The 19,641-nt window shown below is 33.9% G+C and overlaps 1 protein-coding gene across 1 annotated transcript; it reads right to left on the bottom strand.

Moving 5' to 3' along the window:
- On the bottom strand, window positions 1-18,354 carry LOC124371866. The gene is made up of 2 exons (XM_046830233.1): window positions 18,006-18,354; window positions 1-755 (listed from the first exon to the last, which is right to left on the bottom strand). Exon 2 carries the CDS (start codon window positions 742-744, stop codon window positions 1-3), a length of 744 nt encoding a protein of 247 aa, XP_046686189.1. The 5' UTR covers window positions 745-755; window positions 18,006-18,354.
- Between the last annotated feature and the right edge of the window lie 1,287 nt (window positions 18,355-19,641).

The raw sequence follows: 19,641 nt of genomic DNA, 5'->3' as shown, positions 1-19,641 counted from the left end.
TCAACATTCCAAATGTGTAAAACTGTTGGGTACGTTAAGGAGTAACCAATGAATATATTGCCTACGGCAATCGGAACTACAAAACAAATAGGATTTTTCATTTCTAACAGCCATAAGGCTAACTTCGTCACTAGATGAAACAGTTTGAGTTTCATCAAAAAAGAAAACGTGTTTTAATTCCCAGGTTTTGTCTAAAATGGATTTAAAACAATAAACTTGTACAGATATTTCTTGAACAATCAAGACTATGTTGGAGTTGATCATTTGTACCAACCTGATACCTTCTGATTCAAAGAGTAAATGTATTGGTTCTCCTATATAAACTGGAGATCCTCTAACGTCCCACAACATTAATTTTATTCCACTTGACAGTAGCACATAATCGTCAGAGACAAACATGCAGAACTTGTCTCCGAAGTTCTCTACGATGCTTATATTTTCCTTGACGGATCTGCCATGTCTCCAGTTGCTCCGCAAGTGAGTCTCACGCATGTAACACATCCGCCAGCGACAGACAGGACTCAGCGTGCTGTCCTCCAACTCCGGAGACTCAAACCTCGGCTCCACTCTACTCTCCGCAGTCTCCAGGTACTCTGCCGTGTCCTTGTTGCAGTGTGGCCTCCACAGACTGTCCTGGTTGAAGGCATCCCTCCAGCCCACACTAACGGCAGAACACGCTGCCAGCTCGTAGGGTGTCAGGTGCTCTGCGATTTTATCCAGTACTAACAATGGGAGTGAGTCCATTGCGGCTTCTCCTGAAAATCATAAATTCTCTATAAATTACAGAAACTTTTATTGGTTACGTATAGGTTTCTTGGCACTGTTCCGCGCCAGCATAAGAATGTGTGAGAATACAGATTTAAGTATTCTCCGAGGAATTTCTGAGTCTCTTTGTAAAGTTTAACAACAATTATATATATGCTATTTAATATTTTTACCGTATGTGGTTCCACTCAATTCGTGAAAATCTTTTTATTTATTACAACGCCGTGCAAATCGTTAAGGACTTTCTTGTCGCTATCAGTGGAGATCTAACAATGGCTGTCCTTCTTAAACTTTTATTCCAGAAGGGAGACATTGGTGAGAAGATTTTATTTATATGCCGACTCTGGATTATACATGAACTTGGAAGTCAGGCTTATGGTTTATTATAATCTATCAAAGTATTTGGCCTTGGCTACGGAAAACTAATTCAACTTACATAGTGCTGTTAGATAGAACCTCCAATACACAAAGTAGAATAGGTCGGTGGAGGCACAAGGAACATCAACATCAAATACCCTGGCGGTTTGTTAACATAGTCAATCATTTTATAACATAGTAATAACACATTTCAATCAAGTTAAGCTAGTTGCGGAGCGTGCGAAATGCCAAAGGTAACGAAAAAACATCTGTACTATCACTGCTTCCCTAATAATTTAGAACTGTCAGGACTCAAAGGATAAAATACCAATATAGGAGGCATTGGTTAAAATTATTGCTGAGCAAATACTTGTAAACCCCGAAAGAGGTTTAAATACATTGACACCATTGGCCTAATATAAGATGGTATAAAATGCCTTAAAATGTATAAAGTTCTTTGTAGAAATCATCATCAACATGATCAACATGTACTGAATTTAATTATGATGCTATATGACCAGAAGTTATAGGGGACGTTTATTTTTGCGAGAGAAGTCATCAAGCTATAGCTTTGTAGTCCTAATTGTAAAATAAATCCACCAAAACAAAACATTTCCCTTTCACTATATTAGTTTTACCATTGCACTACCAAAACCTTCCCCAATTATAAAAATTGTAAAGAAATATACATAAATGAACACCATTAACATTGCATAGTTTCTATTAAATTTCGGGAAATGATTTATTGCTATAGTGCTAAACTAAGACGATTAAATTATAAACATTCCTACATCAAGAATGTACCCGGCTGGTTTAAAAATACTCAAATAAAAGTGTGCGAAAATCAGAAGTGATAAGACATTATTTATATGATCATAAAGAAATGAAAAGTCATGAGTTATGGTGTAATATTAACTAACTACCTCAACGACTTTGTGTGTCCCAGACTAAATGTTTCAAGGTCACGTGACCTTAGGGTAGAGAACGTTATTTACTTTTTAGGCCTATCCACAGTGCCTTTTGTCTTGAAGGTGTACAGAACAGACATGGACTTTAGCGATGAAGTTTACCGATACCTATCATTTTCAATGTTATTAAAATAGCCTAACATACAGCTCTAAGCATATTAATATGTTCTTTCTTTTTTAGTCGAAGGTAACCTTAAACTTAAAAAATACTAAATATGACCCTTGAATGGATGAAACTCAGCAATTGAAAAAAAGTGATTAAAACTTTACATAGATGAAATCATTTCAATCACAGAGGCCATTAAGTAAATACTACAGAATTGTAGTAAACAGAAAAACCCCGGGAATTGCGCTACTATTTACAGTTAGGCCCCGTATATAATTTACTTTGTTTTCTAACAATTCGCAATTTATAATGTGTTAAATTCAGGATATTGACGATGGATGGTTTAAAAGGACTTTAAGCACGGTAACTAGAACAAGATGGTAGCGCTCACGAGGTGGATGCGCAGTGGATCGCCGGGCAGATGACGTCACGAGGACCGACCGCCCTGCACTAGATACAGCACTCTAGTGTTGTTAGTTGTTTGTAGTGCAGTCTTTCGCCACGACGGTTGTGTTTGCAGTTTTGGACTGTTTTTACTGAGTTTTATTGATAGACTGAGTATTTATCTCTCTTTAAAATGCTGTGTTGTGCCGTTACCGGTTGTACAAACTATTCGGATAATGCGTAACCATTCGGATAGGCCTACCACCCAGACGTAAACTGAAAGAATCCTCTGTACCAACACAAAAAATACCAACAGTTCCAACTTCAACCGACCCTTTGGGATCCATTGAAAGACAAATTCGTGCAGATAAACGTAATTGTAAGAAAACTTTAAAATCGTTAATAGAAAATTTGGCAGAAGAAAGAAGCAGCGAAATTACAGGAGCCTTGGACGAACTAGAGTCAGAAAATCAACATTTATGTAATAATGACGTGCAGAACGTCCAATTAATAAACGAAAACAAAGAACTAAAAGAAAAAGTAATTTTTAAACAGAATAACTAAAATGTGCCCAACAAGTTATAACTAAATCAAAACATGATTTAATGAAATTTGATCAGTCATTTTCTAAAAGTCAACACCAAAAACTTTTAAAAAGCAAAATGTACAAATTGGTCTAGTGAAGATGTTGCAAAAGCTGTCGTGATTAGGCGTATTTCAATAAAAGCCTTTGCGTATGTTAAAGATACTTTAAAATACCCCTTACCAAGCGAGGCTACTATAGGAAGACGGTTCTCTACTCCTCCTGGATTTTTAGATATAAGTTAAAAAATTTACTCAAAGGTCAATCGGCAGTTTTGAGCGATGATTTTTCACAAAGACGTTGTTATGAGCTTTGACGAGATGAAGGTAAATCCGATGTTTACTACGACGCCGATCAAGACATGTTTAGAGGGCCACATGTAAGTGTTCAAGTAATTATTATTAGAAGCCTAAGTATTAATGGGAAATTCGACCAAAGTGTAACGGTTGAAACATTTTTTGAATGTGTCAAGTTGATTGAAGAGTCAGGGTTTCGTATACGTAACCGAAGGTTATAAATATTTACTATCAGTGAAGTGTAATCATGATGTTCTGGAGTCGTATTTTTTACTAATTAGAGGATTTGGGAAATTTTACGACTACCCTCTCTCCACAGCGGTGACACATAGAATAAAATACCCGTTATTCAGCAAAAGTGCGTGTGACATATTAAAAACAGACAATTGTATTGCTGAGCAGTGTGAAACTTTTAAGTGTGGATGTTCTTAAAAATATAGACTTGGCAGAACCAGTACTAGATTGTGTAAATACAGACGTGACATAAGGCAAGTTGGAAGCGAACGATATTTATAATGAAGAATTTATTTCCATTGCAGAATCACTGATTGAAAAGTTGACTGCAATAACTAATAATAAACTAGTTTACCCTGAAGAGAACACTGATTTAATCAAACTGTTAGCTGGTTATGTAGCATACCGTGTTAATAAAAAAGGCCTTAAGAGTGATTTTCAATATGGAGAAATAACTGGAAACTCAAACAATTCTGACTGGGTTTCGGTTTTGTCAAAGGGTGCTGCTCTAATAAATCCGTCACCAAAATAGTTAAGCATTGTTTTAGAATTTAAAAACGATTTCTAACGATTTCACGGTGATAACTTAAATAAAAGTCCTCAAGAGATGAAGAAGCTGATTGATATAATCAAAGGAAAGTTCTGTGATGTGGACGTTTTTGCTATTTTTATTTTATTTTATTTTACATTTCAACGGACATCTCCATTTTTACAGTTTTAAACAATAATTAAACAATGAAAGTAAACAACCACAGTGACAAATAGAGCGATAACGATTAATAAACTATTTAAGTGACGAAACGGATACAAACTATGAATGACAATAACGTAATTAATTATTAGTGTACCGTGATTTGAACTATGGAAAACAACGAACAATAACAGCAATAAATTAGCACGAAACAATGAGAATAAAACCATGAATAAACAAGAATAGACAAAAATTAACAAGACACAATATATAAATAACAGCAATTGAGAGACGTACAGGTAAAGTATAAGAACGCGATCCTTTATAAGAATGAAAGAACTGAACAAGAAGAAAGAACTCAAAAGAGCAATGAAGAAAGACGAAATTTCTGACACTGCGAGAAAAAAGTCAAAGAATATGAACAAAACAAAGAATTTATGTAATGATTTACGCCAAACACAAGGCACTATTGTTCAATAATTTTAGTTTTTTAACATTTCTAACTTAATCATTACTTAATCAGTTAAATATATATTAATTACGTTTGCTTATACAGAATCCTTTTAAAATTCTATTTATTAAATTGGTCTTTACAACTTTTTTGACATTTTATTCTATTCAATGTTTTATAGTGTATGTAGAACATTTTTTCAATAATAAAATACTGTATATGAAAAAATCTCATTTAACGAAATTATTATTTAACCCCTGAACCTTTTCGGAAGATTTGAAATGAAAAATAGTTAAAGTTTCATTATACTTGTAAAATAGATAAAGATTTTAAAATCAATTACCCTAAGTAGTTCTTCAGTAGTAACTACTTTAGCCTACAAAATTTAATAAAATAATTAATTTCAAAACAAATTTCTTGACATGCGAGTCAGTGTTAAAGTAAGGCAACACGAAAAGCCAATCATAAGCTTGATAAAATCGCTTCCTGTTAGAATTAGAGCAGAGAAGCTAGGCATACATAGTGGACGGCACGGCCGACTTGGTGCAGGTGACGTCACGGCCTCACAGCCCAGGACAACAGGATGCGCGTGAGCCCTACCGTCTAGTTCTAGTTACCGTGACTTTAAGTACGAATGTTACGGACATAATATAACGCTCCAAGAATATTTTTTATCTCTTTTCTACTTCAATTTAAACTTAAAGAAATAACAGAAAACAAGATCAACCATGATAGCTCCATGCTATATAATTGCAAAATCAAATATAAAATTATCTATACCAAGCTATACATGATCAATGCATTATTACTGAGTTTTAAGGAAATACACAAACATTATTAAGTATTGGCGTGTCTGTTATAAATGTAGTGATTAAATTAAATTAGTAAATTTACAACCAATTACAATACTAATGTAAATTTCATAAGAGCTGTTCAAACTCTGGATTTGAGTCCAACTAATCACTCCAAATATGTCGTCTGTTAAATAACCTATAATCTTGCACCGCAGGACGTTGACGCAATTATCAAGGCATTCCTAGAATTATTGTTATTCCACACAATGTGTGGACGTAATACTGGTCGCTTTAGCGGCACTGCTGACGTGGCATGGCGGGAAATAGTAGGTCAGATCTTATCGTGATACTTGGAAGCATCCTTACATCCTTATCCCTACCGTCCTTTTAGTATCCGTGGCATGGCCCGGTACAGTGGTACACGCATAGACGTACGCATATCCGACTTTCACTGACGCGCAACAGTCATCGATATACGTCAGCATATGATTTCAAAACTGAAAAAGTACATAAAAGATAGCCCTTTTAAATACAAACATTATGATACTTTATTCAAATTCGTAAAATAGCATAAATAAACCTAGAATTTTAAATTTAATACCTCAAACCGTTACACAGAAAAAAAATCATGAAAACAACAAAAAGAGAAGACAGATGGACAACTAAGCAAGATAGGAATATAAATTACATAAATTATTTGTTCTTTACAACCGTTGTGTGGCTGCAACCGAAACTACCGTAACTGTTGAGGAGGTTACCGGTATTACTGTGCCACGCCGCTTAATGTGCGTTCGTCTGTGTATGTGCGTTATCACAGCGCGTATCAGTAACCTTGACCCGTCGCTACAGTACAGATGGATGAATATAGCTGCGCGCATGGATACCAAATACTACCCTTTCACTAAATAAACGCTATCTGTTCTGCGGGTTGCGTTCACGTGCTCGCCGCTGATATGAAGGCGCAATAATCTTTTTAAAAAGAAGAATCTACCAATTTTCTTGGGATGCACCTTGGTCGAGGGCTGACATGGAAAGTTCACATTGATAGTGTCTGTTCGAAGGATGGTTCAGGCATTTATTTCTTACGCAATTTGGCAAAATTCTGTTCATAGGACATTCTGAAGACAGCTTACTTTAGAGCTAATATATAACCAAATACATCCACATTTAGCGTATGGTCTGAGATCATGGGGTGGCTGTTCTAGATACAAATTAATTAGATTGTTTAGAATGCAATAGAAAGCTGTCAGAGCCATTTACAAATTAAATAAAAAAGCGGTAAATATACCGGTACATTATGGATAACAGTCAGGCCTGATCTAGCGCATGCACATAACCTTTCTTTCAATTGTTCCAAGGTTGCAATACAAAGAACTAAATGTAAAAATAATTGTTACGATTTAAACGCCGGATTATCTACTGTTTTGGAATGAGACTGTAAAATACGGCTTCAAAGCTTACACCAAGAAATGAATGTCTGTGAAGAAGTCCTAATTTCCCTTATATTGATAACTGTCTTAAAGTGAAGAAAATAAGACATTCTACAATATCTCAAGTTAGTTCAAATGTTGTATTCAATAGTATGGTTAGTTATAATCGATAAAATTTTGCTGGTGGGCGCTTATTATACTGATGCCCGAAGTTATGGTTAGTGATGCCACATTCGCCGGTAAAGTCCTCGATTTGTGTGTCGCGCCGGCCATATGTCTAGTTTACACACATCGTATCGTGGACTGGCGGCGGCGTGGCGCCGTAGCCGTACATTGTGAATAACAGTCACAGCCTGATCTAGCGAATGGGCATCAACTGTCTTAAAGCGAAGAAAACAAGACATCTTCTACAATATCTCTGTCAGTTCAAATGTTGTATTCAATAGTATGGATATTTATAATCGATTCAATTGTGTTGGTGGGCGCTTATTATACTGATGACCAAAGTTATGGTTACGTTAACTCTGCTTGTTTATTAAACGTATGTTTGTTTTTAATACTATGAGTTGGTCTGTCCAATGTTTGATTTAATGTGTATGTGAGTAGACTTCATCCAATATGGAAGCTGCCAACATGACAGATGACCCACATTGGGAGTCCACTGGGCGCAGTGCGAAATTTAGCACGTTGGATTTCGAAGAATTCGTTTCAAGGTTGAGGCTATTGAAATTTTGAACACAATTGTTGATATTGACAAAGGTTTGTAGTTCCAAACCTTCTTGTGAGTTATTTCTGAAACAGAGAGTCGTGTCATCAGCATACTGCACGATTTTACCATGCCACAGCGATGAATGTACGTCGTTGACATACAACAGGAAAAGGATTGGGCTGAGTATAGAGCCTTGGGGAACTCCATAACTCAGTTGCATTAGTTTGCAAAATTGGTTTGAGATCTGAACCACTTGAGCTCTCTGACTTAAAAATGATTTAAGCCATTATAGCGGCTCGCCTCTGATGCCATTAGATTGTAGTCTGTCAAGCAGTATTTCATGGTCAACGCAGTCGAATGCTTTAGAAAGGTCAAGGAACACACTTAATGTGTGATCCTGACGTTCTAGCCCCTATACAACCATATCAACCAGACTCACCACTGCATCTATTGTTTTTGAGTTATTTTTCCTAGATCCAAATTGGTGTTTAGAAAGCTGGTTGTTTTATTTAAGGAATAAAGCATTCTCACTGGAAAAAGTTTTTCAAACATTTTGCTTAAGATAGGCAAAATTGAGACGGGCCGATAGTTATTTATTGAACAGGGGTTTTCTTTCTTGAAAATTGGATGCACTTTTGCAATTTTTAGGAGTGAGGGAAAAACTCCTGAGTTAAAAGACAAATTGACTAATTGAGTCAGTGGTTTTACAATATGCCTTGAGCATTTTTTTATTAACCACATGGATCTCAATTCTAGATAATTTGATTTTTTGGCTGGGAGTTCTTGAATAATTCTATCGAGCTCTTCCTCAACTACGGGAGTCAGAGCTATTGAGGCTATTGGACTCTGTCTAATTACTACTATTGTCAAATTACTATTGTCCATACTCCTCCTCATACCCTACTTCGAGCCTGGGCTGTGATGATATCGAGCGTTCGTATTGAGTCCACTTAGGTTTACTCTACTCTTAATCTGAGCCTTTGGTTTCACCATTCTAACTACCTTCTACCCACCCCTGGAATACTCTACCCTATTTCACGACCGAGGCCTTTTGGGTCAGTTACGATACGTTACGCTGAAAATGTCGTCACAGTAAAATTTAGTATGGTGAATAAATATGAAGATGTTAGCAGTTAGTCGTACTCACATGACTTTAAGACATCTTCTGTTAAGGCAGGAAACATAGAAGACAATGCTTCCATCATTCTACCAGGAATTGTACAAATTTAAAGTAATTTTATAGAGAAACTTGTCTTTAGATCAACAGTCATAAGACCATACATAACAATGTAAATAAAAATATGGTATCTTTAACTTCATGTAAAAGTAATTTCTTCAAGTAAAATTTTGATTTGACACGAATTTCTCTTTAGAAAAGTTATAGTGAATAGACGAGACTCAGCAATAAAAAAAACCGATTAAGAAGTGGATACGTCACATGGATAAACCAATTCATTCGCAGATGCTAGTGAGTAGATACTACAATCTTGTAGTAAAAAAAACAGCAAAACTCTAGGAATCACGTTACGTTTTACAGTTAGCCCGATATACTATACATTGTTTCCAATAATTGTGACATTAAATATGTGACGTTAAAAAACCTACAATCTTGCACCTCAGGACGTTAACGCAAAAGCCAGACGTTTCAAGATATAGTATTATTCCAAGCGATGTATGGACGAAACCCCGGTCTCCTCAGCGGCACAGCTAACGTGGCATGGCGGGGAATCGCGTGCCAGACCTTATCGTGTTACTTGGAAGCACATCGTCATCCCTACCGTCGTGTACAGAATGGACAAAGCACCGGTCCCTTTAGTGGCACAGCTAACGTGGCTTGGCGGGAAATCGCGCGTCACATCGTATCGTGTTACTTGGAAGCACATCGTCATCCCTACCGTCTTGTTTTATTCCACTTTCACTGACGCACAGCAGTCATGTCGATATACGTCAGCAGATGTTTTTAAAACTGTAAAAGTACATAAAAGTTAGCCCTATTGAAATAAAAACATTCTGGTACTTTATTCAATTTCGTAAAATAACAAACAAACGTACAAATGTTTTATTTAATTTCTCAAACCGTTGCACGGATAATAATATTCATGAACACAACAAAAAAAAGAGACAGAAGCGACAACTAAGCAAGATAGTATTATAAATTATATAAATTATTTGTTTTGGCCTATTGAATAACGGTAAAAATTTGCGCAGTTTTTACGAGACACTCTGTTTAGAGACGCAAAAAAGAATATGTCGGCAAAAACTCAAATGATGTACTATAATGATTGTTGGATAACTAAGATAATATTTTATGTTTTTGCTTATTTTTTTATGGTAAATTTTTTGCAGTTATTGCGGGACATCCTGTACACGAAGTACTTAAAACATCTATGTTATTAACAACAGTGACTAATTTTGCAAACCATCGCAAACCTAAAAGAAAACAAAATTTTATGACAATAAGTTAAACTATAAAATAAACCTATTGATTTGCCAATTTCTTCGTGCTTTGTTTATTTAGGGGTAATTTGTTTTAATGGCACTACCGTTACTAATTTACCCACTACTGTAATTGGTTTTCACCCGTTGAGTACTAACGCAGTACGCTCAGTTTAACATCAACAGTTTCGAATCATAATCATCCTTTGTAGACGGTTTCTGCAAATGAACAAATCTAGCAACGTTGAGAGAATATGCAAGTGTAGAACGCTGAATAGAACTGTTTCTTCTCCACAGTTGCGATCCGTCGTTTTGTGAAACAGTTGCGGCGTAACGGTTCTTTGCCACCGTTGTCTGGCTGCAACTGAAACTATCGTAACTGTTGAGGAGGTTCCCGGTTATGTGCCGATTAGTGTCGACAGCAAAAAAGTTATTTTGAAAAACATATTAAACGACAAGTATATGTCCGTTACTGCTATTACTTGGGTTCTCTAACCACCCAACACAGCGACTTCAATAATATTTTGTTAATTATAAGGCACTTATTATTATGCAATTATTTTGAGTGACAAAACTTGTTCCGATTACACTAGTTGCTGCAGAAGTTCTTTGACGAACAACATAATATCAAAAGTTAACAGTCTACCTCTTCTTCTTTCATAAATTTATAAACGTTACTCACGATAACGCGGGACTGACTATTCTACGACTTTAAATCACCAGACATCTATAAAAACAAACCAACCACTACACTCAGCACAATCACCAAACAGATTGATTGAGAGAGTGAGATAAGTTATTAGCGTCAAAATGATTCCGAGAAGGAGGCTGTCGCCGATGAGTCATAGGAAATGTTCAGAGACGGAGTGTATAAGTCTACCGCGCCACCCCTCCCGCCATAACCACACACTCAAGGCCACGCGCGCCGGTAAAGTCCTCGATTTGTATGTCGCGCCAGCCCTTTGTCTGGTTCACACACATCATATCGTGGACTGTCGGCGGAGGCGTGGCGCCGTTCATTATGAATAACAGTCACGACCTGATCTAGCGCATGCGCATAACCTTTTTTTCAATAGTTCCAGAGTTGTTGGAATATATATATACTAAGAAATACAAAGAACTAAATGTAAAAATGATTGTTACGATTTGAACGCCGGAGTATTTACTCTTTTGGAATAAGACTGAAATCGATGTCGTGTGAATAAGGCCTAATTTCCCTGATATTGAAAACTGTCTCAAAATAAATAAAACATGGCATATTCTACAATATTTCGGTTCAAATGTTGTATTCAAAAGTATAGATATGGATATTCGTTTCGATTATGTTAATAGCCGCTTATTATACTGCTGTCAAAAAGTATAGTTACGTTAGCTTTGCTTATTTATTAAATATATTTTGCTTGTTAACACTATTAATTGGTTTGTTAAACGTTTGATTCAATTTGTATGCATTATTTTCAACTTTATTTTTACCACACTAAAAATGAGATCGCGTTATTAACCTATTGCTATTGTCTTTCTGAAAAAAAAGGGTTTAAGGTTATTAAAATGACAATTAATGAATTTTAGAACATTCAAAGTGGAACTAACTTTCTTTCAACATAGCAGAAAGTTATGGTCAGGTGAATTTACAATATTTGTATTTTTTTCAAGTTGCATTTTTCTACAACCCAGCAATGGCTGGAGACATTCGTGATCATACCAGTTAGAATTTAATTTTTTACTGATAAAAAACGTCAAGGGATATTTATTGTATGTCCCATCCAGCGCTGATGGCTGGAGGCACTTATGTCACACTTATATGAAATTTTATTCTTAAAAGGTCAACCTCCCCAATTTCAAAATTATAGTTATTCTACGCATCCAAAGATGGCGTAAAGGATGACTGACGTCAGCAGCAACCAATAAGAGGTTGTCTTACAATCATCATAAGACCACATGATGCCCGTACAACAAACAAAATATTACACCCCACAAGAAAAGTAGCTCCTCATTTTATGTTCTAAATTTTTGTTATTTGCCATTTCCGCCCATAGAAACCTTTAATTGTTTTGTTCAGGAGGTCGATAGCAATAGGTTATTAACAGAAAACCCGTATTTGCTGGGCCGGCAGTTAACTTAACTATTACACATAACTATAAAATGTGTTGAAAATAAAAGAATTTACATAGAAACAATTTAATTGAAATCAGACAAATGATTAAATAAATAGATGATGTCTAAAGCGGGAGAGGAATAAGGTAAAATATGCCACCATTTATTTAAAATACCAAGGCAAACACCTGGAAAATTTGTAAGCATACATATTATAACGTGAAATAAATTAACTCTGCTTGATTATCACATATACACCCACAAACAATACTGTTATGTTACCTTTATTTTATATTTCTCTTAATTTATTCTCATAATTTATATATAATACAATAATTGTGTATATATATATATATATATATATATATATATATATATATATATATCCTTAGCCTAAAATTACAAAGACAAAACATGTTGGATTGATTTAGAAAGTGCACTAGATAGCTGACAAGTAGGTCAAGGAAGTATGGTCACACATGATCTCCACACATGAAGTGGTATGAGTGCCAACGTGAAATTGGCCATGATTCCATAAAAAGAACTTAGTTCCTTACTGTATCCTAACCTAGTTCATCAACTTAAACCATACAAAATATATATTAATTTAATTAGGTGAAAATAGACGCACCCTAAGAATGAGGTTTATATTGTAGTATAGTAGACCATATAATGAGTGTTTATAGAAAGTTTTATCAACGTCGGCTTTTACGTTTTTGAGGTAAAGCCATCCATATATAAGATTTTAGAACGTACGTAACCTGTAAAATCGGTGTGGCTCCAAAAGTAGACGGAGCCTAAGAATGTGGATTTTATGAAAATCGGCTAGTACGTTTTAGAGGTATGGCCATCCATATGTTTTTCTAGTATTCGATATTTAAAATCGATGTATCTCCAAAAACAGACACGGCCTATGAGGCTTACATTGTAGTATAGTAGACTGTGTTTTAAATGTATACAAAAACCTTTATCAAAATCGTCCCGTACGTTTTTGAGGTACAGCCATCGAGTAGGGTACGATAAGCGGACTCGGTTTTTTATATCGAAATTGGCAAACGATATTACTTAATCATAACCACCGATATAATCAATCGATATTGATTAATTATTTTGAACAAATAACTTAAATAATCTATATCAACAGCTGTAAACACTTTCAAATAATACACGTAAGGTAATGTTTCATTTTTACATATAAGTAACATTTGATTATTAAAATGGCAGTCAATTTTAGAAAACTACATGACATTGATTTGAAAGATGATACAACATGTTTTACCTAGCTTCAACATGTTGGACAGGTAGGGTACGATAAGCAGACCCGGTTTTTTATATCAAAGAATGTAATAATCAATACCAATACCTAATATTCGCATCTCAAATCCTAGACTATTAATCGATATATAGTATCTATAGTTCTCAATAACAATCATATGTTTAAAATTAAAATATGAGTCTAATATTTACAGTGATCAAACAAATTATTATAACTAAAATTAGGAAAACTGAAGACGACCATATTTGCTCCTCAAACAGTTACAGTTACAGTGTTTCTTTCCTTTATTCTTTCTTTATGTTTCTTTATTGTTTGTAATACAATAGAAAATAATGTCATCATAAAAGATAGACTAGTTAATGAAGGTATTCGAGGTGAAGATTGGTTATCTATTATAGCAATTAGAGACCCCGAGCTCATTTATCAAACACTAGTTCATAATATTCAATACAATCTATGCAATGGCTACTAGAGAGGTATCAAATAGAAAAAAAACCCAAAGAGTCAACCCTTGGATGAATAATGAACTTAGAGCTCTAATAGACCATAAAAAGTATTTATGGACACAATGGAAACGAGATAGGTATAACATACTTTATATGAGGCTATTTAAAAATGCCAGAAATAATTTTAAAAAACAGAATTAGAATTGTAAAGCAAAATTATTATTCTAAAATAATTAAGGAAAATATGAAAAACAGTAGAAAAACGTGGGATATAATTAATAGTGTTGTTTAATAAAAAGAAAAAAAAAAAACCGTCAGTTTTATGAAAATATAAAAAATAGTTTTAGTCTAGATAGTGCAGCAGATGTAATAAATAAGGCTGATGACTTTAAAAGATTTTTTCAAAACATCAGTTGAAAGTATAAGCAATGAAATGACTGATAGCAAATTTGATATTATTCAAGACTTCAAGACTTTCATGACGGAAACCATGACATTGGATTAACTCACAGTAATGTATTTTCAACCAATAAATGAAAATATGATAATTAAAGTAATTAATAAATTAAATGCCCAATCGGCACCAGGTCCAGACCAAATTAAGACCCAAAAGATATAAAGAACAATATTGTATATCTACAGCCTATTTTGTTACATTTGGTGAAAAGTATTGTTAAGAATGGTAAAATACCTATTGACATGAAAAAAACTTACTTGAGGCCAATTCATAAGAGTGGTAGTAAAAAGATGTTACAATGTTATAGGCCTATAGGTTCAATTTCAGTAATAACAAAGATCCTAGAACACTATAATTTTGTGAACAGCTAAAAAAATATCTAGTAAATAACTCAGTGATTAATAAATCTCAATATGGATTTATGCCAAACAGATCAACTATAGATTTATTAGAATGTTTAACCAATGAAATTAAACAATTCACTAAATGAAAACAAGTATGTACTGGCAGTAGCAACTGATCTTTCTTTCAAAGGCCTTTGACCTTGTTGATTATACCATTATGTTAAATAAATTAGAAAAAATAGGAATAAGAGGTCCTTTATTAGAATTGTTTAAAGATTATTTTAAAAGATAGAAAGTTGTTTGCTAGTATAGGGCAAATTGTCAGTAGTGGATATGAACAAAAATCTGGTCTGATACAAGGAGGAATCCAGGAATCCAATCTCCAATATTGTTTAACATTTCTGTAAATGATTTAGCAAGTTTAAAATTAAAAGGTAAAATACTTCAGTATGCCGATGATAATATATTCTAATGTAATTAATAAAGATCTAAATATAGCCCTAAATAATATGCAACAGGATCTTGATTTGGTAGTAAAGTATTTTTTTAATAATTCAATAAAACTAAATTCTCAAAAAACAAAAGCAATATTCAAAAACTCCAAGAAACACTATACAGAACAATAATGTCAACATTTTATGTCATTCTCATAAATGTTTTTAGAACAATAACTGGTAGAGATCAATGCAGCTGTCAAAATCTAGTTTTTCATCAAACTATCAAACATCTTGGTATACTTTTGGACAGTAATTATGAAGTTTGAATCGCATGTAAACCTATTTAAAAAAATATGTTAAAAATGGTCCTGTACAAATGTACTAAAATTACTGAAATATTTTCCAGTGGCTACAAAGAGAATAATATACTTTAGTCTAGTGCAATCTTTGTTTTGTATATGGGCATATCTGTCTACTATCAGGCTCCAGAATATAAACTGATCCATCTTAAGAAAATATTATGTAGGATATATGAAGTGAATGTTGTTCCCCTTGCATTGAACCTAGACTGTTGGAATTTTGATGTTTGATAATCTTGCAAAGTATATAGATATAAACAGAAACTTTCTAAATGAAGAATATAGGATACTAGAAAATGTAGATTATAATTTAAGAAGGAGACTTTATATTGTAAATAGATATGCAAATAGTTATGGAAAATGTACTTTGCAAACTAGGATACCAATGCTTTTAAATGCGTTACCTGAAGAAATTTTGAACGAACGTAGAGTAAATAAATTCAAAATCAAGTTAAAAAAATCATCTTCTATCTACAAGCAACAACTAAAAAGGCTTACGCATTTAAGTAGCATTGAAGGAAAGAAGGATAGTCTACTTACCATATTCATAGGATATTAGGTAAATTGTATCACACGAACACAAAATAATAAAGCCACAATTGGGGAAACATTACACACCGGGGTTTTCTCACAACACTAGGTAGACAAGAGAGTAAGGACAGATTTTACACTCAAACATAACACATTTGATTTATTTCAACACGGTAAACAAACATGTATAAACACTCAAAAATACTCTATAACATAGAATAACATAAAACATCTTTCAACATAGATTAAACAACGGAATAGGCAACATAAAACAACAACCAGCAAGCAATCTAATTCTGTCAGTTAACAAAACAAGTTCAACGTCATCATGATCAAGAAAGACTGTAAGTGAGTTGCAGTACCCAACCTCCAACCTCTCTCACGCACAAAACGAAAATCCCCAACGCACAAGCACTGTAAAAACACGCCCAATACCACAATCATCAAACTTGAACCATCCAATTAAAATAACACACACGCACACATACACAGTTTAAAACTGTTTAAAATATCTATATCTTTCCTTAATGTAAGTAAATATGTATGTTCCAATCATAAATATTCAATTACTGCTATATAAATGTTAAAATGTAAGCAATAGGTAAAAATAAAATATTATGTAATTTAAATGTAGATTTTCCCCTCAAATAGCTAAGCTAGAGGGGATAAATTGTAATAAAACTGCATGATCTGTATTATGTTTTCTGAATAAAAACGTTTTTTGAATTTGAATTTGAATTCCCACAAATTTCACATAATGGGTTTTTTCCGCACGAGTCCAATATGCTGATGTTTTAATACTCAAATGTTATTTATATAAAATTGAAATATTACATTAAGAGTATTATTTGAAAGTGTTTATAGCTATTGATATAATTTATTAATTAATCATTTAAAATAATTAATCAGTATCGATTGATTATATCGATGGTTATGATTAAGTAATATCATTTTCCAATTTCGATATAAAAAACCAGGTCCGCTTATCGTACCCTACCCTGTTGAACTCGTATAAAAAAATCTATTCAGTGAAATTTATGGGAAAGAACAACTGTAACTGTGAGAGGAGCAAATATGGTCATCTTCAGTTTTCCTAATTTTGCCTATAATAATTTTTTTCATCACTGTAAATATTAAATCCATATTTTAATTTATAACATATGATTGTTAATGAGGAATATAGATACTTTTATATTGATTGATAGTCTAGGATTTGAGATGTGAATATTAGGTATCAATGATTACATTCTTCGATATAAAAAACCGGGTCTGCTTATTGTACCCTACCCCAGCCATTAATTTTTCCCCGAGTATATGACATGTAAAATTGATATAACTTACCAAAAATAGGTGCGGCCTAAGAATGAGGTAGGTAATATAATACAGTATACAAGGTTTGAATGTGTATAGAATATTTTATTAAAATCTGCAGCTACTTTTTTGAGGTAGGCCTACGGTCATTTATGGATTTGTTTTTTCTTCATTAGGCCTGTGAAATTAAGTACAGTTTGTTCATCAAAAGCAGATTTTTAGTTTTAGAATGCCCCTTAAGTAGATTCTATTGATTGTTTTTGTATGTGTTCATTTTGTTTAATTAAATTTAGTTTTGTTAACTGAACTGGTTCAGGAACTAGGTTAATATTAGTTAAAGAACTTGGTCAGGAGTAGTTCATGAACCAGGTTAGGATTCGTGTCAGAGGATTAGCTCTTCTATCTATGGAATCTATGGCCGGTTTCAAACTGCTGGCGTGAGTGAGGTTATGTGGGAGTGTGAGAATAAAACTATCTAAGTGGGGTTTTCCCTAATCAATTGATTATACAATTTAATAAAGTGGAACTATCTATAGTTATACATACCGCACTTGAAGATTTCAACTCCGACTTTATAGATGACAACAGACAACAGCACCGATGAGAAAGATCACTTATTTGTTATACTTCAGTAAGTTTACACTCAAATGTTGCAAAGATAACTAAACCGAAGTGCAATGTGAAATGAATGTGGACATTCTTCAAACACTAAGAACGTATTACTCAAACAAACCCACCTACTACAATCAATTACAATACTGCTATTGGATCAACAACGTAAACAAAAGACTGTCGTGTACATAGTACATGGTGGCGTGGTGGTGGGGCGGAGCCTGTAACGGGCTCCTCACGCCTGAGATTTAATGGGGTGATCAACCGAGGCGGAGAGAAAGAGTGGGGACAGAGCCGAGCAGAGCCGAGCAGTACCGATAAATCCCGAAAATTCCTGACAAACTCTGTACATGCGGCTGATAGCGACCTCAGTTCGGAACGGTTCTGATTTCTATTATCTTACGAATTAATGAGTCGTTTTATATCCGAATTAATGAGTCGTTTTATATCCGAACATATCTGCAAAACATAGAAATTATATCGAATTAATTATATTAATATAGAACTTTCTTTATAACTCCAAAGACACTTTACACGAACATATCTGCAAAACATAGAAATTATATCGAATTAATTATATTAATATTGAACTTTCTTTATAACTCCAAAGTCACTTTACAAAATGTGAGATGGTGCACAACGAATAAAATGTCATAATCTTTTTGTGCTATTGGAATATATTCAAATTAATAGGGCAAAAGCAACATATTATAATGTGGAGTCCTTAATTGGTAGTAAATAAATTAATAATTACACTACAAAATCAGTAATAAGAGTTATGTAATAGCTGTAATAAACTAAGGGTATTAAAAAAGATTAAAAAAGAAACTTGCGAGTAAATATTCAACCAAAAACATAATTATAGAAATATGACAAAATCAATGACAACTACCTGACTTAAATACCTAACATAGCACGTGACATCATTAATAAATACAAAATTTTGCTAATAATATTATATTACTGTAACTGACAAATTCAGTTTAAGATCATATATGAGTATATTTGTGACGTGACAACGTCTTAAATTAGGTTGCGGCTCGGAGTCACTCATGAAAAAGTGTAACGCCCGGTAACGTTACGATGCTCGTCCATTGGGTCCGCCGCACGGGATCCGCAGGGATAAAGCAGATAAATGTGGGTCCGCCGCACGGGATAAAGCAGATAACTATGTTTATTCGTGAAAATGTGGAGTGCTTAGATTCGTCATTTACAACAACTACAACAATAAAGGTTGTAATTGTACACTGATATTTCATTATCGTAAACTATGATTGATTGATTAATTGTTAGATTGACACAAAAGTTGAGAAACTGAGTTTATAGGTTATGTCATACTATTGATAAATGTTGATAGTGTTAAGTAAATTATTAGTTTAAATCACTCTGCAATCAATCGTAATTCAGTCGATTGAGAAGAAACAGCGCGTATTGCTAGTCAAACATTTAAAATAACAAATTATAACCTCTAACCTGTTATAACAGTGCGACCAAACAAAAGAACGAATTAAACCGACCAATCACCACGCGCGGAGTTACAATTTAACTGTGTTTAGCAAGAATTTCAAAT

This window comes from Homalodisca vitripennis, unplaced genomic scaffold (assembly GCF_021130785.1).
Source record: "Homalodisca vitripennis isolate AUS2020 unplaced genomic scaffold, UT_GWSS_2.1 ScUCBcl_2120;HRSCAF=6548, whole genome shotgun sequence".
In the NCBI taxonomy this organism is placed as follows: domain Eukaryota; kingdom Metazoa; phylum Arthropoda; class Insecta; order Hemiptera; family Cicadellidae; genus Homalodisca; species Homalodisca vitripennis.
This window is presented reverse-complemented; position numbering and strand designations above follow the sequence as displayed.